Below are 24825 nucleotides of genomic sequence, written 5' to 3'. Positions count from 1 at the left end.
CCGCATGAAATTCTGTTAAAAGCGCAAGATTTTTTAATTGCCAACAGAAAACAGTCAGCGTCCTTTGAAACGACAAGATTTTATAAATATCATTGGTGCAATTTCTAAGGTCTGGGTTTTAATGTGAAGTGGCGATTTTCTGTAGCTGAAAGCCAGCTAGATAGTAAAGTGCTAGGTAAAGGTGTCTGTAGTCCGCGGTGAAATTGGAAAACTTCCAAGGTCTATGGCAACTTCACTGTGTACAACCATGTTTTTGTAACAGCTCGTAAACGACCAAACAGCGTTGGTGTTACGAAAGGTATCTTTCTGTCCAGTTCAGTGACAAGGCTTTAGTTTTCAAGTGTCATTGTTGATACCACGAGCTGAGCTTTGTTTAAAAAGCCTTATTTAATTTCACAGATATGCCATCTGTTGTGAAAAATGCTAAGAGCTTAGATTTCAGTGCCCACCCCCCTCTCCCCCCACCTTGTCGCTCTTCGTGGTTGTTATTTTGGATGCATGAATCTTCCAAACGATCTCGACCCCATGTGTCTATTGGATTTTAATCCATACTTCTTCGGATAAAAAATTTTTTCCTAATGAGCTAACACATAATTAAATATTTTTGCAATTCTTTGCAGCGATGGAATAGGAAGAAGCGGAACATTTGCCGCGTTGAATGCTGCCATTGAGAGAGTGAAAGTTGAACAGGTCGTTGACGTGTTTCAAGCAATCAAAGCTATGCGAATACAGAGAGCCCATGTTGTTAAGACTTTGGTATGTTCAATTATAATTTTAATCCTTTTTTTAATCTATGCATTTTAAATGTTTATTACTCAAATTGCAAATTTTCATTTTTCAGCACCAACGGGTTTCTCTTTAAATTGCCAAAAATGTATCCTCTGGTTTGCTTTTACATCTTGAAGAGTAACCCTCATTTATTACTTTTAAATCTGAAAAACGCAAAAGAGCGTTAGTTTGATATTTACTGCATGACAATGCTGAGAATGATATGTTGTTGTTGTTGAAAATAATCAGTGGCATTTAGCATGATGTTGGCAGACGTTTATAGAGTTCTTAAGTGTGACGTCAAGGAAATATATTTTGAGAATTTTGACCACATAACATAAAAGAACACCACACAATTGTTTTAAATGTCCAAAATTAGTTAAGTGTGTCAAAATCGGGTGAGATATGGCCTATGAAAGTTTGAAGCTTTCTAACAGATTCTGTCGTTTTGGCTCAGTTTATAAAGTAAGAAGAGAGACCAAATATCATGGGTTTGATGGGGAACGAGCATATGCTTATGTGGCCGTACTTCTGCCAATGGATAACACGTTTGACTGATTTTGCACACTTAGAGGTATTTAATGATGTTCTGTCAGTTTATGGGATCCAAATTCAACACTTCGTGATAGGTTTTTGTGACGTCATCACTTAAGAACTCTGTTGTTTATAGACATGTAGACATTTCCGGTGTAATATGCGTTTTGGTACCCTATGCAAAAGTGTAATTTCATCGTAGTGTTATATTATGACACGTCATAATTAACAAATTGAACACAATGCTTTTTGAGTTTAAAATTTCACACTTTTCAATCAAGAAAACTGTGGAGTCGCCATTAATGTTGAACTTACAGTACCGCTTCTTGTTAGTACCCTGTTGTTAGAAAAAGTTCGATTGTTCTTTATATTCTGAAAAATATGAACCAGAGCATTTGTGTTCCCAGACCGGTTCGCATGCTAAATTCCACCATTCGTTTCGGTTCCCTGTTTTTTAAAAGCTTGGGTACGTTTTTGTATAAGCAAAATTGTCATGCGTCTGTGTATCGGGACCGTTTTGCATGCGAAATTCCAAGTTCGTTTTGGTACCCTATTGTTTAAGTGCTTAGGTACGATTTTGCGTAACCAAAATTGTCATGCGTTTGTGTACCCGGAGCGAAATGCATATGACACCGGCTTCAAGGTTCAACAATGATAAAAAGTTTAGTAAAGCACTGACAGATATCAAGGTTCTTTTATTCATTATTTCATGTTAAAGTTAGTGATTGAAACTCAACATGTTTTTTTCTTTGTTTGTAGGACCAGTATAGGTTTGTTTACAACTCCGTTGAAGAATATCTGAATGCATTCGGTGACTATGCTAATTTCAAGTAAGCAAATTTGGAAATTATAAACGAAGGTGCGAACCGTGTTATGAAGGTAATTCAAGATAACGTGTTTTGTAGGGAGGGTAGATTTTATGCAATATTTGCTCATGAATGCGAATTTTTAGAAATTAGAAAATAGGGTATTAGATCATGCAATGCATTTAAATTTTTTGTCGAGTTAACTTTCTTGGTTAAAGTGTTAGGTCCGAGTATATTTCGTAGCGGATTTACTTTGTTTGCTGTTTAACAAGCAATGTTGTCGTTAGAACAAACGGGGATAAACCCTTTTTGTTTCCTCTGATTGCCCCTACCAAGATTCTGGTGTGGGGAAAAGCGATGTTAATGCCGCCTTCCACATTCGTTAACCTTGTGAAAATACTCAGCCCCAAATACATGCAGTCGTAATATTGCGAGTGATGGAAACTCAAAGCAACATCAGGTTGAAAGCTCTTGACTTTGGTTCCTTTTAATCTACAGGTAAAGCCAATGCTTTTAATGTTAAGTGTTGCAAAATATATTTTTATTCTTTTTCACATCACAGATGATAGGCGCATAGACATGCTCGTTTTTGCATTTCGGCGGTTAGTTCTTGTTTACATTTTCAATTATTTTTTGTATTTTCGTATATCTAATGTAAATTACAACTACATTCAAATCGTATATAAAGATTTAAAAATATATATTGTCATTAGCAGTTGAGTTGAAATTTTGTGTATGATGGATTTTTTGTACCTCGAAACGCACTACTTACGTGTATAATTAAGTTGATATTAGTCCCTAGCATTTCAAAATACGACATGTATGCTTTTAAACAGATTTATATTTTTCTGAGATTGCTTTATATCGAGTATGAAGATTATAGTTTTACTTTCAACAGTAGGTACGAAATTTATTACGTCATGGCTTCTTACCGTTAAACCCTGTGGTATCATTCTTTAACGAAATTCATATTGGGGGGGGGGGGGGTCTCATTCATTACCTGTTATGAAGGAAACATACTGCAGTTTGACAATTATTTGAAGCTCCAGCCCCCCCCACCAGACCCCCGGTTCCCACGGGCCTGTCTTATAAGCAGAAATTCATTTGAATCAGCCTGCTAACCTAACTTTTCTGTTCCAATCAACCTTCAATCCAAACTTCTTGCTGTCTGAACTAGCCCAACATTTTGGTTTGAAGTGAGGGGTAAAGCGTTCCATGGAAATCTCGTACACCTTTGTTGAAAGTCCTTTCGTTTTATCAAAATATCCTTAGAAATCCTTTTGTTTTGATGGAAATCTCGTTCGCTATCTGTAAGAGTGAATTGTCCCTCCGCTAAAAGCAATGATCAGAATTATCATCAAAGAAATTAAGTTGGAAAAGGGGGCTGTATAATCCGTCCAAGAAATCTGTACATTGATTTCCCATGGTGTTGGAAGTGCCGGTGATTTTGAAAAGCCAATGATCATACTCAAGGCATTTCATTCATCAACGTTGTTGAAAGTTTTGTTGCAATAAATAAAAGTAAGATCGACATGCGACCGTTTATATTTAAAGTAGTTTAGTTAGCTCGTGTTTTTAGTTGCATGTAAATTTGATTCGTAGTCTGTATATCAAATGTACAAATTATATGATCCGCTAACCTATATCCTTTTCAAAGGAACAACAAACGGCTCAAAGGCTAATATCATTCACACGGTATAATCGATGTAAGCTCGCATGCTTTAAGTTAAGTCATCCTTTTCTAGTCCATAGGCATCCGGATTATTCAAGCAAAAATATCACATGATGTTCTTGTTCTGTGTTATCTCTTCTTAACTCTGGCGACAACTTTGATAAATATTTTGTTCATTCTTGAACCCAATGTACGTATAAATGCATAACCAAATGAGGCAGGGGTTGGGATCCTGGGGGCTGTTACCCCCTAGAGTTGAATCAATCATGAAAAGTCAAAGTCACTAAGGCATAGATATCGTCGATTATCATGCAATATATAGGCCAGTATTCCTGATGACGCGTCCATGACTGAGGATGATCAAGGCTCGTGTTAGGATCTTCGTAAATATACCACTTTTAGTAGTTTTCAACCAGAGGGATGAATTTATACTTTAGAAAATACATTCGAATGTAATTGAAGATGGCTGTCTCATTTTTGCAGTTTGAAATGTGAAATGTGAGTAATGTCGAAATACAGCACTTTCCCATTTAACAGTGGGTATTCCCAACCAAATATAACAAAGCAACAAATAGAGTTGAGGGTTAATGAAAATCCAGTATTTGGAGTAGGGCGGCAACATGATTGAAGAAAGCCCCTCGACCTCGTCTGTCTGTGACCGTACTGACGCTTCATCTCAATGTCTTTTGAAATGTACAAGTAATTTTCCGGGTATCGCACAACTGGAATGTCTGCAAAAGTAGCTGAGACATTTTATCAAAAATTGAAATCATGTTATTTTCACAAAACACACACCTTTTGTATTTTTATGCTTACAGAATTATACGTTCGCACCAATTAGGGGGCAGCGGGTGGACATGGCATCTTTTTATCATAACTCTGATTTGGGGAATAGGCTAGGGCCGTCACGATAAGGGACTTTAAGTCTGTCACCAGCCCCCTGACACAATGGTATGTTGGTAAATTGCTGCTGTCGTTAGCAAATCTCCACTCGAGCGAAAGTTTAACTCTTATTACCACACCTACAGGAATTATTTCACGCCTATGTTATTAGTAAATTCTGTATCCTCCTCAATAATTGTCAAACTGTTTTAACTTTCCTTATTATAGTGTACTTAATGGGAAGCATTAAATGGGCAGCCCCCAATATGACTTTCGTTCCAATGGCGTTGTTTGCGAAGGTCCCAGGCACTCCCAGCGGATCTTGTGGCCTCCTTCATTGTCCCATTTCGGTTTCCAAACGAGGTTTTCTTCAAAACAAATCAATCTCTGCATTCTGCATTACCTGCTGGTGGGTTGAGAATTCCGTCTTGTTGAGGTAAGAAATGAGTTTTTGCGTTCATTATTAAGTATAGAGAAATGCAATTATTAGCTTTTATAGTAATTTTTGTTCATTCTAAGCTTTATAAAAGCGGTGCAATTCAAGGAAGCATAAGAAATTGCTAGAACAAACCAACGCAACAGGTGTGGACTTTGACCCATGGTCGCATATTTGGCGTTTATTCAAAGAATCCTTACTTCTCTAAGCAGCATCAAATATTATATAAAATGATTCAGTTTTTCCTTAAACGAAAAGGGTTGGTTTTTGGAAAAACTCTGTAACTTGTGGACTGGTCGCTGTTGTTTTGATATTTGTTGTGTTTTGATATACTACATTGAAATTTGACGTTCCCGCCCAAATATTGGTTGCAGAGTTCCCTTTTGACTAGAGTACCTTTTAAACCGCCCAATTTAGATTCATATGAAATTCTGACTTTAGTGCTTAATTCATGACGACATTTCTCCAAACTTACAAAATAAATCTTTATGCCAAAAGTTAGCCAATTTTTAAGATGCCTACAGAAGATCGAAATAAAATGGCAGTTAGTAGAAGGAATTAGTAGAAGCTAGGGGTTATTTTACTCAAGCTTGCCCCCTTGTCCTTTGGTCATTTTGGCATCCCTGGACTTGGTTATATACCAGAAAAATTGATGGTGCCGGCACACCCACCAATTTCAGGTTATTTTTGCAAACCAGCACTTGAGGTACAGGGCTGTTGGTGCACCCAAAGTCTTATTTTAATATTTATATTTTATATAATATTAATATTTATATAATATTTTAAGAACATTTATTTACATTCATGTATTCATTGTGAAAATCTTGCTGTGCCTTACAGTGCAATAATCTTAAACATTTGTATGACGCTATTTAAAGTAAATTATATTGTTCAATTATGGAGGCTATGAAACTGACACTTTCAAAGCCATTATGTTTTTGTAGCTATAAGCATAATCTCAACTGAAAAGCAGTTAAAGGGAAGTTCTTGGTTTGTTCCAAATCTATTTTCCATTTTATTTGATTTGAACAAGTCCAAACACAAACCACTTTTTGCTTTTTGTTTACAAATTTCCAAGAGGATCCTGTAGGTGCTTTAGGTTTGTTGACTACTCTGGCAAGTTGAGCATTTGTTGGGAAGAACTGACATGTAAATCAAAATTTTAACACGTTCATACATGTTGGGCTTTGTCTAAGTTCACAAACACTATCAAACATTTGTTGTCAAAGACTCTCATACAATGTATTATTATGTTCACAACATGTGTGTGATCATGTAGATGGATTTAAGGTGACAAAACACAAATAAATACCTGTAGTTTGTTTCAGGTGCTCTCTTAAGATCTCATGGAGTACTACCACAGTTTCAATTTGCATTTATAGTATTTATCTTGTCTTCATAGTATTTATCATTTAGGAAGGGTCCTTTTGAAGGAACTGGAGAGTGTATAAAAGGTGCACCCAAGATCAACTTTTTTATAGAGCTCTTTAAAAGAAAATTGGCACATCTGGCCTTGACAAAATTTGACTTTTTGATGAGCTCACTTTGCATTTTTGGGGTAATTCAAGCCTGATTAGCTGGTCCTGAACTGTTACCACTATTTTTTCCTTATATTTATCTTATTAAAACTATAGATTTGTAATAGAGCTGAGTGAACCTCTGTAGGCTTAGCGTTTTCAAAATTTTCTGATAGACTATTCAGTCTGAACTTTCTGGTTGAAAGTTCATAGTAAGATGCTTGACAATGAAGACTTCTCTTGACATAATACCTGTTCACATTTTTACCATCCTCTTAAGTTTTAGTTGATAGACAATTCTATCAAAAATCATAAGAAAATGTTACATGAATTGGATTTTCATTTAAGTTGTAAAGGGGGGCTCAATTTTTTTAAATCTTAATATTAAATCCAGTGGGGTAGCTTGACCTTGGGGGTGAAAGGTCATGAGTAGTAAAATTTACAGAAAAAGACATAGATAAACTAAGATAATTTAAGGTGCTATTTCACCTAACGATAGGTGATTTTACTGACAAGCCACAGAATTTTTGCATCAGCTAAAAATTGACCAACAAACTCATGAAGAATTTGGGGGATGTTGCATCCCCTAACCGCCTGCTAGCTATGCCCCAGATTAATTCTCATAGCTGTTCAGATATTAGGGACTTTAAATTTATCAATTGCTTAGTAGCAAAACTACGATTTTGTTACAGAATTCATTGATAACTCTAAACTAAGAGCCTAATAAAGGTTAAAAAAGTTAAGGGATCCTTTAGTTTATAATTTTCCCCTTTTTTTAATTTATAATTTTCTCTTAAAGTTAAGGGGTTTTAACACCCCCTAGCAAAATAATTTTCACAAGAAAGGGATCCTTTAGTTCAAGGCACTCTATTTTTATATCCACTAAAAGATTACAATACAAAATTACAAGCTATGCTACATTTAATAAAATTACTTTACAACTATATACAGTATTACTTTGATGATACCCCAGGGAGCAGAAGGCTATGACTCCCATGGGACCATATGGACACAGATAATAAATCAAAACTTAGAAATTAAATATGCGACCTAAAGGAAGAACAAAATAAAATACAAAGAAAAGCGTGCGTTCTTGAATGCGTGCGATTCACACTCTTAAAAATCAGGCTACTTCGGACCCCGTTTACACAGTCCTGTTCAAAAACGGAACCGCGACAGTACAAAGTTCGTTCTCTTTCGTAACAGGATCAAAACCATTCCGGATGGCAGAGCACAATTAGCTCGGTTCCAGAGTGCTAGCGTAAACGAAAGGGCGAACCGCGACCGTTTTCTCACGGTTCCAAACTTGCAAGCAGGGCCGCCTAGAGAATTGGAGGCCCTGAGGCAAAAGGGGAGAATAAGGCCCCTGCGAGCGAAGCCCAGAAAAATTTTGCGACCACGCCCTTTAAACTATCTTAAATTCGTTCATTTGCTTAAAATGTTTTACTGTTTATGGGCATAATTTTGTTTATCCAGTTGTCTTTACACTTACTTTTAACCAATTTTATTTCAAAACAGAATTCATTACTTTATAAGGCCCCCTACACCTTGAGGCCTTTGGGCAATTTGCAGAGAGTTTGAGTCTTTCTGCTGTGTTCATTCCGAGAACATTCGGCATTACAGGACAACTACAGGGAAATATTGATTGAGACAGTGACGTAGATAAAGGGGGTTCAAGGGGTGGGGCCTTATAAAGAAATGAATTCTGTAAAGCTAAACTGCTGTTTTGTCGGAATACTTCCGATCTTATCGGAAATTTACATGGTTGTATATTTAAATCCAAATGTTACATTTTGAGAGAAAAGATTTTAAAGCTGAATATGGTGATCTCTTCTGTTGTTCTGAATCAGATTGGCAATCTCTTTCAATAAGGTATAGGACTTTAAAATGCCTTTTTTCAGAAAAAAGACAAGAAAAATCTTCGAGTAGTATGATTTATGACACGTGACCTACGTGAAGTTATGTACAAAATTTTGAAAAAATAAATGCTCTTATAAAATTTTTGTCGGAAAATCTAAATTTCTCGCCACTTTTATGAATTTTCCATCACTAGATTGATATTAACCTTGATTGTCGGAAAATCTTCTTTTTGCGGGTCTATTCTTCGCCTGCCTCTCGCATCCATGATAAAAGAAGCCCATTTTCTTTTGAGCAATTTCATTGATATTTACCCCGATAAAGGCAAAAACGGGAAGGTAAAAGTTTTGGACACTACCTGGCGACCGCCATGTTTCCGGGAGAACTTGAACAAAGCAAAGCGATAAGCCACGATAGAGAGCAAAATAGGCACTATTTAAAGATTTAGCCGATGTTGCTGAGCTTATGAAAAACAAAACTTCCAATGTTTCGTTGAAGAAAACAATTTTATTCAAGTCAAAAACGACGGTCAAATATACAACTCATGTGTGCGATCAATCGCTCGCATTATTGGTGCCATGCGTGTGCTGATGCGTGCGCGTGCGATCGCACGCATTAGACGACAAAGACTGGACTTCTGTATCATCTATACAATTGTTTGGAAGGCACATTGTGTTTATGCTATCCTGAAAGTTGTGCTTGAATTTGTGAAAATTTAATTTGCCATGACCAACTATGTGTTCAGTGAGATGTGATAGACCTCCTGTTGAGTCATGAATGTCAAGGGTAGATCTTAGGGTGGATTTTTCATAAAAGTTTCTTCTTTAAAAACAATGACAGACGGTGCAAGTCTAGTCTCAGGATCAAGTGCATTCCATTCAGATAAGCAGTGAAGATGGAAACTGGATTTGGTTTTTTCTATTTTGGCGTTTATCTGTCCAGCGACATTGTGGTTGCAAAGGGATTAATGTAACTTTTGAGATGGCGGGATTGGATCCTTTGTATTACTGGAGTGAAATTTTTAATGATTTTGTAGAACAGAGGAAGGAGTCTACAAAAACCCTTACTGATGGGGCCCTTCAGGCTGCAGATAAGCAGTCCCTCCCTGCCCCAGGTAGTTTCCAGCTGTTTGCTTTGATGTTTGATTACAGTTAAGTTATAAGAGAATGGCTGGCTGCTATTCAGAAAACCATTTCGAGGATGTAATAAGTGCACACTAAAACATCAAAAACTTGATTACTACAATCTTCAATTGATAAGCGCTACCCCCAGAAGGAACTCCATCCTTTTGTTTATCAAGAGGATGTTCAAGAGAATGATCATGATGATGGCAAAAATTGATATTCATATTGACTTTGTGTAGACAAATAAGGATTTACTTAAACCCTATGCAGAGTGAGTGACCCTACCAGAGCGATCCACAATCTGCATCTCTGTATGCCAATGCTCTACCAATTGAGCCACCCTGTCATGTTTTAAATTCCAAGCCAAATGTCTTGCTACTTACACAAAGTGCTCCTTCTTTGCCAAGTGTAAAGATATTGTGTGTAAAGTATTAGGAAGGGAGCATATTTTCTCTCCTATTCTCATGCTAAGTATCTTAATTCTCTTATGTTGTCAAAACCATAAGGACTAGGCCCCTTCTCACTGATACACAATACTACCTCAGTAACATTTTTTCCATAGAGAGGTTGTCAACAGAGGAATCATAAATGTCTTTGCCAGAGCCTGTTGCTGATTCTCAACTTCCAGACTGGGCAAAGCCCAGATCTGCAGAGGATGGTGAACCTGTGGTGAGTGTTTTGTTATCTGTATATTGTTTATCCATTTACGTTTAGGTAATGAGGAATCTTTCTAGGAATGATAGGTGTCAGAATTAGTTGGCTATGGTGGCTAATATAATGTCTTTATTTTTATGCAGTAAGCATTAGGGTCTCTGCGTGTTTCGTTCTTACCTTGTTTTTTCTCTTTCTCTTTCTTAATTGCAACCTTCTTCACAATCTCCCTACCTTGTTATTTCTTTCCAGTTACCTTAGTTATTATCACTGATATAATTTTGTGACTGCAACATAATTTTCATGATTATTCTCCTTGCAAGTTAAGCTCCATATACAACCTTCTTTAAGTAATTATTTTGAATTTATGCTTTGCCACATTCATTCACTGGATATGCAAATGAGATATTTCGGCAAAAATGAAATAAATTGTGGCAATTTTATTTGATGATTTTCTTTATGGACCATCTTGATATATTTCTTCAATGTTTTGCTTCAGAGGAAACTCGACTTAGTTGCAGCCCTTAAAAAAACAGCCTTTGTGCTTGGAACTGTGCTGGTCATTTTTGCATCTGCAAGAAATTCCATAACTTGGTATGTGGAGATTGTAACATTGTATAATTTTTGCTTTATTCTTGGATCGTTTAAGCCGCAAGTTTAGTTGTATTTTGAATATGTGCACAGGGTTGTCAAGATCATTGGTTTAAGAGCTTCTATTAGTAGTAAGAACAAGAGTATAATTTTATTTTTGTTGGCTAGAAACATAGCTTTTTCTAGTAAAAGTCAAATCTATTCCCCATTAGCAAGCCTTATCAGTCAATAACACCTTCCAAATTGAACTTCATCTTAATAGCAGAATAAAGTAAGTCAGTTTAGAATTGAAATGTGTCAGGAGAGAGCCCTAAATGTGATATTTTAATTGCTGAAATTTCCAGAAATAATTGCTGCAATAGGTTTTCAAGGATACTGCTATTTGCTTTTTTTTAAATTTCATCCTTTCTTGTATTGAAGATTTTTAAATTGATTTTTAGGCATTTTGAGAACTTTTGGGGTGCGTCAAAGAGTTTTTGGCAGGACAAGTGGAACGACTTCTACTGCCTGTTTGGAAAAAATGATTTTCTTTTTTCCTCTTTTGGTAAGGTTGTATGCTCTGTCTCTATAACTTCCTTTTTTAAATTAATAACAGAAGCCACTTATTAGGAGACCTTTACCATAATAGATGTCCACACATCGTTATCAGTTTTTTTAGTGGAGCAGATTATAATTGGCAAATAGTTATTCGCCAGCAATCCTTGCTGTGAAATCTTGGGCGTTTTTCAAATTTGATAATGAAAAGTTGTATTATCCTGTTAAGAGAATTAAATTTACCTTACAGCTTGGACTATTCTCAGATACTAACCGACGAATTAGAATCGGAAGCAGCTATTCTTAATAAATGGGTTGATTGATTTTTTTGGTGCTCAATGGCTATAAAAGCAAGCTTATAACTTTTAAAGCTCATGATGATTATGAATCAACTTTTGAACAACTTTTAATAAAGAATAAAACAGTAACTTCTCATAAGAAAAATTTACAATATCTTGCGATAGAAATTTATAAAGCATTTAACGGTTTGAATCCACTTTTTATGGATGAAATATTTTCCATAAATGAATGCCCATATTACTTAAGAAACTCCTAATTCAAAACAGCGGAGCCACATTGCAAAATATGATGAAGGCAAATATGGAACTCAGTTCCAAATGAGATAAAGTACTTTGAAAATATTCCAGAAAAAATCTCAAAATTTACATCGTTCAATTATATTTGTAATCTTTGCAAGGAAAATGTATGCAACATCGGTTAAATTTGATTTACATGATATTTTGCGTTGGTAATTTGAATTAGTTGGTTTCAATTAGCTTGAATATGCATAGCTATAATAGTTTACCAACTTAAAATAAAGAAAGAAAACAATCTTAGTACGAATTCGAAGATATTCACAATCGGACAGAATAGTAGTAGCCGGTTCCTTTTGAGTGGGGGCCAATTTCAGAACCTGGTGTTCAAAATAGGATTAAAGAATATGCTTATACGTGAAAGACCTTAATCATATTACTATTCAACTTCACAAAATAACGATTTGATAGCATTTTTGGATGTATTTACAGAAGCCATATTTTTGTGTGAAATTACTTATCCATCAAGTTAGAGACCAAGTTATGCCGCAGTTGGTCAAATTCTATTATTCAGGAAGTTATAAAAGATGAAATTTTAATCCATCACATTTCACACGATAAAACCCAATTGTAAATCAGTTTGTTTTATATTGAGACATTTTGTTTTTCAAATTATATTGGAAGAATAATTTGTTTATTTTTAAGGGTCTCTGGTTATTCCAACAATTGTTTTCTGGGTGTTTGGTGGAATACTGTCCCTGATTGCAGTAACTGGCAAGCCTAGTTTCTTAATGAAGTATAGAGTGCAAGACGACAAGCCAGTAAGTGCAAACACACTTAAAGCTCGATTTAGTTATGGTCTATCTTCTGTTGCACAATGAGATCTTCATCATCATTTTTCAGTGTAACGCAAACATAACGTTTCAGAAATATAGGTATACAGGTATACGTTTCAGGTATACATTCTTCAAGTTACATTTTCTAGTTTGGAACTGGTCACGTTAAAATATGACGTAGTTTGCTTGATTTTATGTAGGGTTTTTGTAACATTTTGTATCAATACCTAAGGTGTTGTTGATTTGCTGGCAAGTCATCTTCCTAGTTTGGACTAAATTCATCTTCAGTGATTTTGAGTATCGTTTTCTAGATCGAATGGAGCAAAGTAAAGAAAGCTGTTAAAGTTTGCCTTTTCAATCAGTTTGTGGTTGGATTTCTTCTCACCCTCGTGACCTATCCATTGGTCAAATGGAGAGGCTGTGGGTTCACTGCGGAGGAGCTTCCAACATTTCAATGGGTTCTCTTGGAGATATCCGTGTTCGTATTGGTGGAAGAGTTTGGCTTCTATTATTCCCACAGGTTAGCTCATGTTTCGAAGCAATTAACAATGGCGGTTAATTGATGCAAATTTGATGTTTATGTTTACCTTTAGGTTTTTTCTATTCATATTTTTCTTTTCTTTTTCTTTAAAAGTTTAAAATTATCTGCCCGGCTATAGTTTTAAGCTTTGTTTTATGAATTGTGTCTTTTGATTTATTCTGTATATAATGTATCCTCGCGGTTTACGATTGCCTTACTTAATGGTCTATATAGGAGAATTGAGGACTTTTGGGAGCCCGAGAGGGGAGCAGAAGTTTAACATGGCCAAAAACACCGTTGTTTAAATTATCATGCCTTCCAAAATACCCCAATAGGGGCTGTTAGTCATCAGCCATTTTAAATCTAACTGTGAGACCATCTATTTATTCAGCTGCCATCAGATGATTTTTTCTATCACTTTCATCAGGCATATATCCCCCTCCGTCTTTCTAATTCACTGCCGTTGTTATGAATCTTTTGAAGAGATTGTAAATTTCTGAAAAACCGATTTGAGGCTGTTGTGTAATTTTGCTTGGAAACCTTGCTTATATGTTTTCTTTTTTCAGATTGGGACATCACCCCCGCCTCTACAAGCATATCCACAAGACCCACCATGAGTGGACCGCTCCAATTGCAATAATTGCCATCTACGCGCACCCCTTGGAGCACCTTGTATCGAACCTGGCTCCAATTGTTCTAGGCCCACTCATCATGGGATCCCATATCGCTACCACGTGGCTTTGGTTCGTGTTGGCAATAATGTCAACGAACATTTCCCACTGCGGTTTTCATTTGCCCTTTTTGCCATCGCCTGAGGCACACGACTACCATCACTTGAAGTGAGTTCGCTAGAATTTTTTTGTCTTTCATGTTCACCAGTGCTCCAAAAAGTATTGGAACCTACGAATTAGGTTCCAAGAAAATTTTCAGTGTTGGCAGAAAAATGATCCCATGTCCCATTAAAAAAGAGACGATTAAGATAAATGCAATCCAGTTGAAATTATCAGTTAAGGAAGGCTGAAAATTTCTAAAAATTTGTGTCCAAGCATCCTCTCATTCACTTCTCAGAAAATTTTCCTCTCCTTTAATATTTTCTAAGAACGAAAAGTAATTTTTTGCAGCCACGATATCTTTTGCTGAATGCATCATTCTTATTTCACTTTTACGTCGTTTCTCTCATCTCAAGAGCCATATATGTGACCCTGCTTACACTTTGCATTGAATTGCTGGCTGTTCTACACTTTCAGATTTGCCCAATTTCTTTTTTCACTTTATGAATTTCAATGAAATAGGTAAACATTGAATTGGCCAAAAATTATCGACCTTTGTTTTTTGCTTTTCATTTAAAGTTTTTATGAATTTTCCTCTTAGGTTCACAAACAACTTTGGTGTTCTTGGTGTGCTCGACAGATTTCACGGGACGGACAACATGTTCCGAAACAGCAAATGCTATGATCGCCATATTATGCTTCTTGGGTTGACCCCATTAAAGGAGAGCATCCCAGATGAGCTCAAAAAGGGAGAGTGCAAGAAGGTAGACTAGAGAATTTTGACTTAAAGTTATGGCGTCTCGTGGAATGGCGAATGTTAACTGGTGTTTTTCTTTAGCTTTTCGCTACGTCTATATCTACTCGTTTAATGTGATTTTTTGTGAATAGGTTGCTGTCATATGTCATAATTGTACATCAAATTGTGGATTTTTTTCACTTTTATTGTAGTATTTATAATTTCATTTCATTGTGATGTTGCACAATTATCAATATTATCTCTGAATAAGATTGCATAATTTATGAATTCCTGTTGTCCTTTATACTTTGTTTTAGTAAAACAATATGGCAAACAGGTTGGGAATTGTATTAAATATAAGTGCAAAAAGTTGATATCATGTAGATTATTTCCCAATTTGCATCTTCATCAGTATTTGATAACATAAGAATTGTTTAGAGAAACTCGATCATCACCATTAAATCTCAGTGCTTGACCCGAATAATGCTTTGCACTATAACCTGCATTGTGAATTTTTACAATTTCCAGAGACACCATTTTTCTTCAGCCTCCTACCTGTCTTTATTTCGAACGGGTATCTGTATCTGCCAATCTCATTGGTATCTGCCTTCTGCCATACGCGTTCACTTTGCACTGTCTGCATTGAAGCTCCTTCGCATCTTTTTTGACGTCACATTTCCACCTCTCATCAACACGGTTTTTTGTTTGTTCTGCTTCAATGTACCAGATCATTTGACGTCAACTTCCCTAACTGCGATTGACAATTCTTCGAAAATGCTCCTACCATCTAATGCTGATCAAATTTCTAGTAAATTTTTTCGAAAATAAATTTTTTCACTTCCATAATAACCAAACTGGCCAATCAGAAATTAGCTGATGATAAAATTTGCTTTTCTGACAGGAGAACATCCTTTTAACTTAGAATATTTTAATTTGTTTTGATAAAAAGGAACGAGATCTTTTGAAACTATTGAACGGCTAACATTTGTTTGGCAGTCAGCAGGCAGTGAATTTCTTGAAGATATTTTGACAATGGATGTTTGGCTAATTTATTAGCTGGCCGCTAAACAGACATGCAGTGGAACCAGAAACAGCCTCTTTGCAAAAAGCCTCTTTCACCTGGCCTCACACAAAAATCTCACAAAAATTTTGATCTTGGAATTTTATTTCGTTCACCAGATACCTAAATTCCCCACTCCTTGAAATATTTTTTGCACCGAAAGCCATTTTCTTTTCCGTTTCGTCCCAAATAGACGCCCCCCCCCCCCCCCCCGCGAATCAAGACCCTTCGGGCTATTGGGTACCGAAGATAAAGCTTTTGATATTTCGCTCTTCGCAAGTAAGTTTTATTTCGTGATGCGCAGATTCTATTTTTTTACATCAGAAAATAGTGTAGAAAGAAATAAAATAGTGTAGAAACAGTTAATCGTGATGAATCTTTGCATCGATTGACTGGAAATGGGAAAGCGAACTTTTCTCGGTAGAAAACTTTGCGAGTTGTTTAGTTTGAATCTTTCTCAGTTCTGTTATTTATAGCGGACAATCAATGGCTCAGTTTTTCGGCCTTTGGAACGTTTATCTTCAGGGAAATAAGTTTTGACATTCTTTGAACCTCAGAATCTCCAATTAGTAAATACCCAAAAAATAATTTGATCTAAAAAAAATTTGCCAACCATAATCCTTTATTTTCATTGTATTTAGAACAAGTACTATATTTTGTGGAATTTTGACTTTTTAATTTTTCAGGAAGATGCTTGAATACGTTTGCTAGACCTGTTTCGTATAGTAGAGCACCCAGGGCATTTTTTTACATACTTAGTGGTAGGGGACTGTCGCAATTTTCCTTTTTTCTCAAATGCCTAGACCAGTGTGGGGCCCTTTCAAAAGAACGAACATATTGCGAATTTGCTGGTCAATATATCAACGAGGTGTTTTGGTGAAATTGAGCCCGGGCACACTAACACTTGAAACGTGACAAAAAACTCACAAACGTACTGCCTGTTGTGTTTTAACAATAGTTTTGTCAACTTTGTCCAATTCCTGAAAGGTTCCGTCTTCTTGCCTCATAGGCGTAGGGGGCACAACCCCCCCCTAATTTTTCAAAACTTTAGGTAAAATGCTCCTTTGCAGCTTACCAAATTGCCCTTTTTGCGAACGGCATAAACAAAATTTTCCCTTTAAATACTTAGGTGCTATACGAAATGAGCAAAGATAGTAAGGGTGACCTTTTGGGACAATGTTCTAAAGTGTTGCAATACGAACTGGTTTTAGCAATACCAAAACTAAAAACTCACTAATAGGGTCACCGAAAGATGGGGCAATTGCAAATCGCCCTAGGGCCCTGAGGATTAGGAGACCTTTCAAGGTTTCCAGTTTAAGAGGGCAATTAATAGAGGTAGCAAAATTTTGCCTAAAATTTTTAAAAAAATTTAAACAATTGCAAGATAATGTCTCCAAAAATATTCTGAAATGTATTTTGAGCTAATCTAAAGGGCATAGTCGCCAGACGTTTTTTGTTCGCCTCGCTCGCAAATGGCCACGCCGTACAATTTCTTGTCGTTTGCATGGCCCCTTTTGAGTAATGCCCCACTACTTAAAAATCCTTAAAAACACCATGATGAGAAAACAAACTCTGACTAAATATGATTTTCCAACCCGTTTTTTTCCTTCAGGGTCCTATTTTTGGAACTTCAGCGAATAACTTTACTAGAATAAGTCTAAATATGTTTTGAAAGTTTTCTCAAGCATCTGCAGATTTTAAACTTTAATAAACACATTTCGACTAAAAAAGGAGAATTTTCCAATCCTACAGTCATTCCTCTTAGTTGAATAAACCAGAATTTCAGTTTTCAAGAATTTCACCTTATAGCTTCACGAGAACAAGCTTGAATTTGTTATTTTGAATAAAAAACAATATCTCCCATCTAAATGGAAATAAGTTTAGATTTGTTTGAACAACTGCACAAATGAGAAAAAAATCTTGAGGAAGAAATTGTTCCAAGATCTCACTTTCCAAAAGGTACAGCTCTGCTTTGAAGGGTTACCATGGTATGAAAAACTGATCATAAACTTGATCAGAACAAGAAGTTAAGATTTCCAGCCGAAAAAATTTGCAGCCAACAAGCAATATTTTATAGCAATGATTTTTTTGCTTTGAGTACCTAATAATTTTGGCAATGGAAATCAAAACTTTTCATTAGCCAGGTTTTTGAAACAATAATTCCTTGGTTTTCTTCCATAAGTTTAAAACAGAACATATAGATGAGCACAAGAAAAAGCACTTGATTCATGTTGTAAAGAATTTTGTTCTTTTTTTCAAAATTGTTCAATTTTATTTACATTTTTACATTTTTTTGGTCCAGGTTTTTTAAAAATTTACAGAATTATACTTACACTGGATACATTCAGCTTATTTACAAGCAAAACTAAACAAACAAACATGTTAAACAAACAAGTTAAACAAACAACTGGTATTGCGAAATGATACAAGGGGATAACCCAGTCATGGGAAAAAATCTGAAGTGCATGCAAAACAATACATATTCACAATAGTTAACAAAATCTAGAAATTCTGGCCATTTTAACACGGCTCTATTGCACAGATTATAAATATGGTCCCATATTCAGGGACAAAATATTACAAATACACATAGGTGATTAATGGATCATATCAAGGTTTTTTCAACTTTATCAATAACTTACATAGAGATAGCTTTAAATGATACATCAATTAAAAGAATTATATAGTTAACAACTTTGAAAGTTAAAATGCAATAATCAAAACATCTGCATACTGAGTGGTAGAGACATAACTTCTCTATTGCGACAGCAGTGTTAAGAATCTTTCTGTGCTTGTGAATTTACTTCAAATATTGTGTAACTATCAGAAAAAAGATTTTGATAGTGCACACATTTAAAATTGTGAAACAATTCATGCTCTTTAGAAAACAGAGAAGATACTTCTTTTGTCTAAGTGGAGGGGATTATCGAGCATATTTCAGAAATCTTGTAGAATTTCATTTATTCTCCAGTATGCATAAAATGACATAACTGCAAACGATCCTGTACCCAGCTAATCTAAGATCATATTTTTTATAAAAACTTATAAAACTCATCAAGTGTTGTCACCTCAACTGCCTAAAAAGCAACTGTCTCTGTGCAAAGCTCAAATGAGTGGTCCTGATAGACGTATGCAATACTGCTCCAAGACGTCTTGACAATTGTACTGTACAGAGGCTTGTCTGGATGACTTGTCTGACCTGTTGGGTTAAAACGTACTTTTCCAGACTTCCTTGTTCGCCTGATTGGTGTAGATAGAGTTTCAAAGATGTCTGGGAACTCATGTTTGTCATCAAGCCAATCATTACTGCTATCATAGACAGGCATGCAGTTTTTCTGGGTCATGTTGTTATTGTGATCATTGTCTACACAGCCTTCGTCCATCTACAAAAACAGATAAGAGACTGACATCATTTTCAAAGAAATATACATCTGGAATATATATTATAAAAAATTTACATTGTTGAGAAATAGCAGAAACATAGCACATACTAGTTATTATTTGTATAATCACCACAAAATGTCAAGCAAAATTCATAATACCACAAGATCTTCTTTTCTTTCAAAACCTGACTAATATTTATAGGAGTATTGAGCATTCGTTTTATTTGTATTGTTTAAGGTTTTCTAGAAAACAAATGCCTTTAAACCTTGTTTGCCGTACTAGCACAGAATTTGTTTAGTATGACCTAAAGGGTTAACAATAAATAGCAACATCTCCGCTGAACATACCTGTTCTGCAGCACTATCATCAAAAACATCATCACTGATCTCACTTCCTTCATAATCATTTTGATTGTCAGTGCTTTCGTAGATTGTTGGCAAAATATGCAAGCTGTTTGAGCGTGAGCTTTTCCTTCTCTTCCTTGACTTGAATTTCTTCTTGCGAAATGTTGCTTGACAATCCATAAAATCTTGGACCAGGCCCAGACAGTGCATAAATGCCCCATAATCAATCTAAACATAAAAAAATGGTAAACATTTGTGACTTTTATCCTACAAAACTTGATATATATATATTTGAGGAAATATTTGAAGAAATATATAGTTAGATTGAAATAAGCAGAGCTCTCAGCTTCATTTGTGAACATGAACAATCATCAGGCGTATAAAAGAACACAAAACTAATGGCAAGCAAGATTTAATGGTAAAAATGAATGATTGAAGAGAATAAATGTATATTTATTTGAAAGAAGTAATACCATATCAGCAAACAGTTTTTCAATAACCAAAAATTAAAGACTTTATTAACATAAAGATATGTAATAGCATACTATACCCAATAAGGCAACCAGGAGTGATAATAAACATACAATTACCTGTAGGATCTTAATAACATCATCAAGAGCTGAACAAAGTGAGGGACTAAGTGGTGAAATCTCATACTGCAGCAGAGCCAGAGCCAAAGTTGAGCCCTGAAAAAGAAGACATTTTGATTAAGTTTATCATGGAATGGCTTCAACAAGAAATGGGAATTCTGACAAAATGAAGACATGAGAGCAACTTGCAAATAAAGCAAAATAACATGTCAAGACAATAAGTTGAAGTTTACCTTATGTTCTGCGAAGGAACTGTGGCAAAGCAGTCGAAGTATCTTTGGGAGAATATGTTGAACAATAGTGGAAGCAAACTCATAAGACAGGGAACCAAAAAGCTGTAGCAGGTCACAAAACTACAAAGCAAAAAAAGAAATAAATATATATTTATAGATCATATACATACATTTAAAATTCAGTCTAAAAACTTCCATCTTAACTGTAAGTTTTGACCCGAGACAGGGTAAGAAAACACTCTTTAAGGAAACACAAACCTTTTGAAGAAAAAGAACAGGTGTTGGCACAAAAAGGCTCCATTCCAACTTCTGCAACAGGATGCCTTCCATTCGTAGCAGATCTGATGCTGTACACTGTGCCCTGCTGACATTGACAAAGTCTGTAGCCATGGGAACAAACTGTAATGGAAGAAACAACTTGTGTAAAAGTTAACATCCAAAACAAAGGAAATTACAAACAGGTGTGGGAACATAACATTAACAAGTCAAATTATCTGACCTTTTACTGATTGTTATACCTTATGGTAGCATGTAATGACATAATATTGGAACTTTTAATATATATATTTATCTACCAATTGCATGCTAGCAGGTACAGCTCTGTCTATATGGCATCTGGTACATTGTGACAAAACGCTACAGTAATTTTCATTACAAATCATATGCATATACTTAATGAAAATTGCAATTGTATCAAAGCATGATCATACTAAGCTAACCATGTATATATTTATATAACCATACAGATATGCATGCACACATAAAGAAGTTACATAGTTATATGAAGTGTTTTCCTATTCATAATATATCGATTCACAAAATTTTATATTGATATCACATTTTATCAATATCAAATTCATATCACATTTCATTGAACATCAATGAAACTATGGCAAACTTACTTCCTCCTCTTCCGACATTTTTGCAGCAACATACAAGCTAGTAAGTCCAATACACTGCAAATACTTTGTGTGAGCCTGAAAAAGAAAATTAAAACGACACCATTATAGCAAGGCACAGAGAAAGTCTTAACCATCCAATATCGGTTGACAAAAAAGACCTGTCTAATCAAAAATGTTATCTATGATAAATAAGAACAGACAATGTGTCAAAAATTGATCTTTAATATACATATATCTAGAGCAGTTTGGAGGGCATAATTTACAAGTAACATTTATATACTTTGCCTACAAGTAACATAGACAGACAGAATTTTTTAAATTTATCTAGCTGAAAACTATCTGAAGTTCACTCAAGAAACTATTTGAAATTAAAATACAACATGGTCAAACTTTGAAAAGAACCATGATAAAAATTAAATTTTCCCACTGAGGTTTTGGTGAGAATCATGTGACCTAGGTTAGGTAAGAACAAAGGGCCTTTGTGTAACACATACTGGCTTTGAGAAGACACGTAGCCATGGAGAAAAGAGATTACAGAACAATTGTTGTGTGTAAACCTCTAACAACGGAAAAACTGATTCTTGCAGTTTTTATTTACAACTGCCATTTAAGGGAAAACAATTCCAAAGTTAACGCCCAATTTTCTTTCATGTCTTTTTTCGACAATTATTAACACAAAACGGCAGTTAGGCAAACGCGGAAAATGTATATTTATTGAGGGGTTACCATTGTTCAGAGATTCCCAACAGTAATATTTGACGTCATTAACTATCGAACAGCTGATGTTGGTGACGCAGATGGTAAAATTTCGATTATAATGCCCACTAAAAATAAACAAGCAGTACCTTCACTTTGCAAAGGAATCGATCTGTGTAATTCACAGCCAACGCAAAAGTTTCTGGCTCGAAACCAAAATGAAGGCTGAGTTTGAGAAGGTGCTGCAGACATTGGTCTCTCTGTGCCGCCGATACATATTCCTGAAAAAAATATGACTCAGTATAGAAGATTGCAGGGAGGTTCTGGTCTATCATTTCGTTTCCGTTCAAATTGAAAATATTTTACATTGCACTAAAACACCTCCACCTACCGGGTAGGGCTTCCCCCTTACAAGAAGATCTAGTCATCCTTAATTGATGCAGAGGCACTGTATAAAGCAAAAACCATGCAAACTTTTCCAAACAAACTCAAGCAAAATTAATTGTTTCGTCAACCATATGCTAATTTCTAAACCACTGCAGCAACTGAAAACTACCAGATTCGTATATGCCCATCACGCCCACTTCGCTTGTTCACGTACTGCGGATAAAGGTCAAACCACTGAAGCGAAAAATTTTCAAACACAAATTAAAAGTTGGGAAGGTCCCTAATAACAGATTCCGGGGCTATTTCCTCGACAAAACTGAAAGCAAACACTCCCTAGGTAAATTTTATTTAGTATTCACAGCAAAACTGTCTTTAGGCGACAGAGAAACAAAAAATTTAGGAAACAAGAGGTTAGGCTATGTAAAATTGGAACCTGACTTGACACGAAAAAAATTCCTACCTCATCAGAAGCCAGAAGAGGCGAGAGCGATGCAGAAAGCTTTTGCTCTCGAGCCAAATCTCCTTGAAGAGCAGTGACAAAATTCTGTGTCTCTGAACAAGGCATCTGTAAATAAAGAAATTAAAGTTATTTAAGTCTGTGAGAGATGATAAGCGACAGCGCTAAAAAAAATTGGGATGTAAATGGCCGCCAGGAGATCCCGAAAACTTTTGTCACCGAGAAAGCTTTACGGAGCTATTCAAGATTACATAGCGATGCAAGAAATCGATTTACTTTTAACTCGTAAAACTTAAAGAATGTTTACATGTTGAAGACCGTATTTGAAGACCTTACCCTGAGAATCGGCTAGGGCCAGCGTACGAGAAGCTTCGACTTGCTTGGTGCAAGAATTCATCAAAAATTTTGCTTCAAACTCACTGCATGTTTCTCCAGTTCGGAATTTACTTTGACGTCTTATTTCTACCACTTATTTAACAGATCATTTTTGCTGCGTTCAAATTGGTTTTCCTCTCTAACATACTATAAAATTTTCACTCGAAGATCATAGAAACTTCGCCAACTGCAGGTACTAAATTCTGAAATCTAAATTGAAGTGATGTAAACAATATTCGGGAAACCTCAGGCTCGCAAAGCACCATGGTCATTATTGTTCCATTGTTCGTTGAAGGAGCGGTGTTTTCCGGTTCCGTTAGAAACCCGGCTTCAACATAGAAACAAGGCAACCAAATCAAAACATTTCCACAGGTTTGACTTCACAACCGCCATAGCTTAAAGTTGTAAATTCTTCAGACAATTTGGTTATAAAGCTCCCCAAGAGACTATCTAAAGGCTATATTAAAGTTCCTCAATTGCTAATGCTAATTCTATCTAAAATATTTTTTTCGTAATTTTCTAATTTTAGATAGGTCATAGGTTAAGGTTAATGTTGGAAAACTTTGTTCTTAAAAGTGATTAAAGTCCAGCTAAAAGCTCTACTGGAGATAATTTTTGTAAAAAAACCTATAATTCTATCTACGTTTCTCTAGTTCCATCAAAATTTTCTTTCCCGCTAAAAGTACATGGAAAAAATTAAACAAGTCGTTATTTTTAACGATGAAAAATTGAAGAATATTACTTCTGCATTGCCAATAAAAACTTACATACGGATTGATTTAAGATAATTGCTGCAAATTATTGTTTTAACTGCTCCACAATGGGGCATGGCCTTCCGAAGTAAATCAAAACATCTGCCAAATTTCTACTAACAAAAATTTTTAGCACAAACAGCTGCCTAAACCAGCAACCAAAAAAGTAGCAGATTCATAATTGAGAATAGATACGCTCATGTGTCGCTTGGAAAAAAGGAGCAACACATATCATTGCGTGAAGGAGATAGAAACTGTCGTCGACTACAGTAGCGTTCTGACTTCTGTTTAGGCCTAACAAAAGAAAAATTTGCTTCACTGAAGTCGCTTCTTTCATACACTGTCAAAATGGGCAGCAGGCATGTTAAAGGTTTTCTTTTGCACTTATTTCTAATTCAAAGAATATGACCTTAAACTTGGATATTACAATTTCGTTTTAAAAACAGTCGTTACCTTTAGACCGCCCCCTACAGAGAGGACAACAAATAAAATTCCCCGGTGCACAAAGAAAAAACATTCTACTAACCTTTAAAAGTCTTTAATATCAATTTTCTGTCCTGCAAATAAGCATTGGCAATGTCAGCGTACCACTCAACCTCTCCCTTCAAAAATGTATTGAGTCCCTTAGTGTTTTTTTATAGCCTGTCCATTTTTCCTTTGAGGTCAAAAAAATTCGTGAATTTGAGCGCCAGCGCCAGAATTAAGAATTTCTTCTGTTTACTGATTGGTCAATGGAAACTGCATCAAATGCAATTGGTCAATTGAAACAATGGGTGGATCACTTTTAAATAGAACAAAGGGTTTCTTTGCTCCTTCGCAAAGCGTGGCATATTCTTTATAGAACGTGAGGCACCTGATTCACAGTGTGTTTCCTTTTA

General features: G+C 35.6%; 3 protein-coding genes across 6 annotated transcripts in view; 2 read left to right on the top strand and 1 right to left on the bottom strand.

The window, feature by feature from the left end:
- LOC135685899 (receptor-type tyrosine-protein phosphatase kappa) overlaps positions 1-3889 on the top strand; it is a 36223-nt gene extending 32334 nt beyond the window's left edge. For all 3 annotated transcript variants that reach the window (XM_089108930.1, XM_089108931.1, XM_089108929.1), the window contains 2 exons: positions 621-756; positions 2062-3889. In XM_089108930.1, coding sequence (XP_088965056.1) covers positions 621-756; positions 2062-2136 — 211 coding nt within the window. In that variant the 3' untranslated portion in view covers positions 2137-3889. The remainder of the gene's footprint in view (positions 1-620; positions 757-2061) is intronic.
- A 1061-nt stretch (positions 3890-4950) lies between these two features.
- On the top strand, positions 4951-15047 carry LOC135685902 (fatty acid hydroxylase domain-containing protein 2). The gene is made up of 8 exons (XM_065201996.2): positions 4951-5098; positions 10159-10265; positions 10747-10841; positions 11279-11382; positions 12611-12726; positions 13053-13261; positions 13828-14100; positions 14633-15047. Exons 2-8 carry the CDS (start codon positions 10185-10187, stop codon positions 14802-14804), a joined length of 1050 nt encoding a protein of 349 aa, XP_065058068.2. The 5' UTR covers positions 4951-5098; positions 10159-10184; the 3' UTR covers positions 14805-15047.
- Positions 15048-18052: 3005 nt separating this feature from the next.
- Positions 18053-24616, bottom strand: LOC135685900 (cyclin-I). 2 transcript variants are annotated; one of them, XM_065201995.2, is made up of 9 exons: positions 24474-24616; positions 22824-22928; positions 22126-22257; positions 21281-21355; positions 20637-20777; positions 20379-20498; positions 20146-20241; positions 19559-19783; positions 18053-19210 (listed from the first exon to the last, which is right to left on the bottom strand). In XM_065201995.2, the coding sequence occupies exons 2-9, from the start codon at positions 22926-22928 to the stop codon at positions 18905-18907; spliced, it is 1200 nt and encodes a 399-aa protein (XP_065058067.1). In that variant the 5' UTR covers positions 24474-24616; the 3' UTR covers positions 18053-18904. The 2 variants fall into 2 exon arrangements, with proteins under 2 accessions (XP_065058067.1, XP_065058066.1); XM_065201994.2 differs by lacking the exon at positions 24474-24616 and adding an exon at positions 23157-23412.
- Positions 24617-24825: the final 209 nt, after the last annotated feature.

The sequence above is a fragment of the Rhopilema esculentum genome, chromosome 6 (genome assembly GCF_057945365.1).
Source record: "Rhopilema esculentum isolate cy_ngs chromosome 6, ASM5794536v1, whole genome shotgun sequence".
NCBI lineage: Eukaryota > Metazoa > Cnidaria > Scyphozoa > Rhizostomeae > Rhizostomatidae > Rhopilema > Rhopilema esculentum.
The sequence above is the reverse complement of the archived record's forward strand: the minus strand, read 5'-3'. Positions and strand labels throughout refer to the sequence as shown.

Bases quoted from the DNA above. Each gene is read 5' to 3' on its own strand.
- LOC135685900 (XM_065201995.2), bottom strand. From the start codon at position 22,928: ATGCCTTGTTCAGAGACACAGAATTTTGTCACTGCTCTTCAAGGAGAT. The intron at 21,356-22,125 runs GTACTGCTTGTT...TTTCTTTTTCAG, and splicing joins GATTCCTTTGCAAAGTGAAG to GCTCACACAAAGTATTTGCA. The intron at 20,499-20,636 runs GTTTGTGTTTCC...TTTGCTTTGTAG, and splicing joins CTGTTCTTTTTCTTCAAAAG to TTTTGTGACCTGCTACAGCT.
- LOC135685902 (XM_065201996.2), top strand. From the start codon at position 10,185: ATGTCTTTGCCAGAGCCTGTTGCTGATTCTCAACTTCCAGACTGGGCA. The intron at 10,266-10,746 runs GTGAGTGTTTTG...GTTTTGCTTCAG, and splicing joins CAGAGGATGGTGAACCTGTG to AGGAAACTCGACTTAGTTGC. The intron at 10,842-11,278 runs GTATGTGGAGAT...ATTGATTTTTAG, and splicing joins GCAAGAAATTCCATAACTTG to GCATTTTGAGAACTTTTGGG.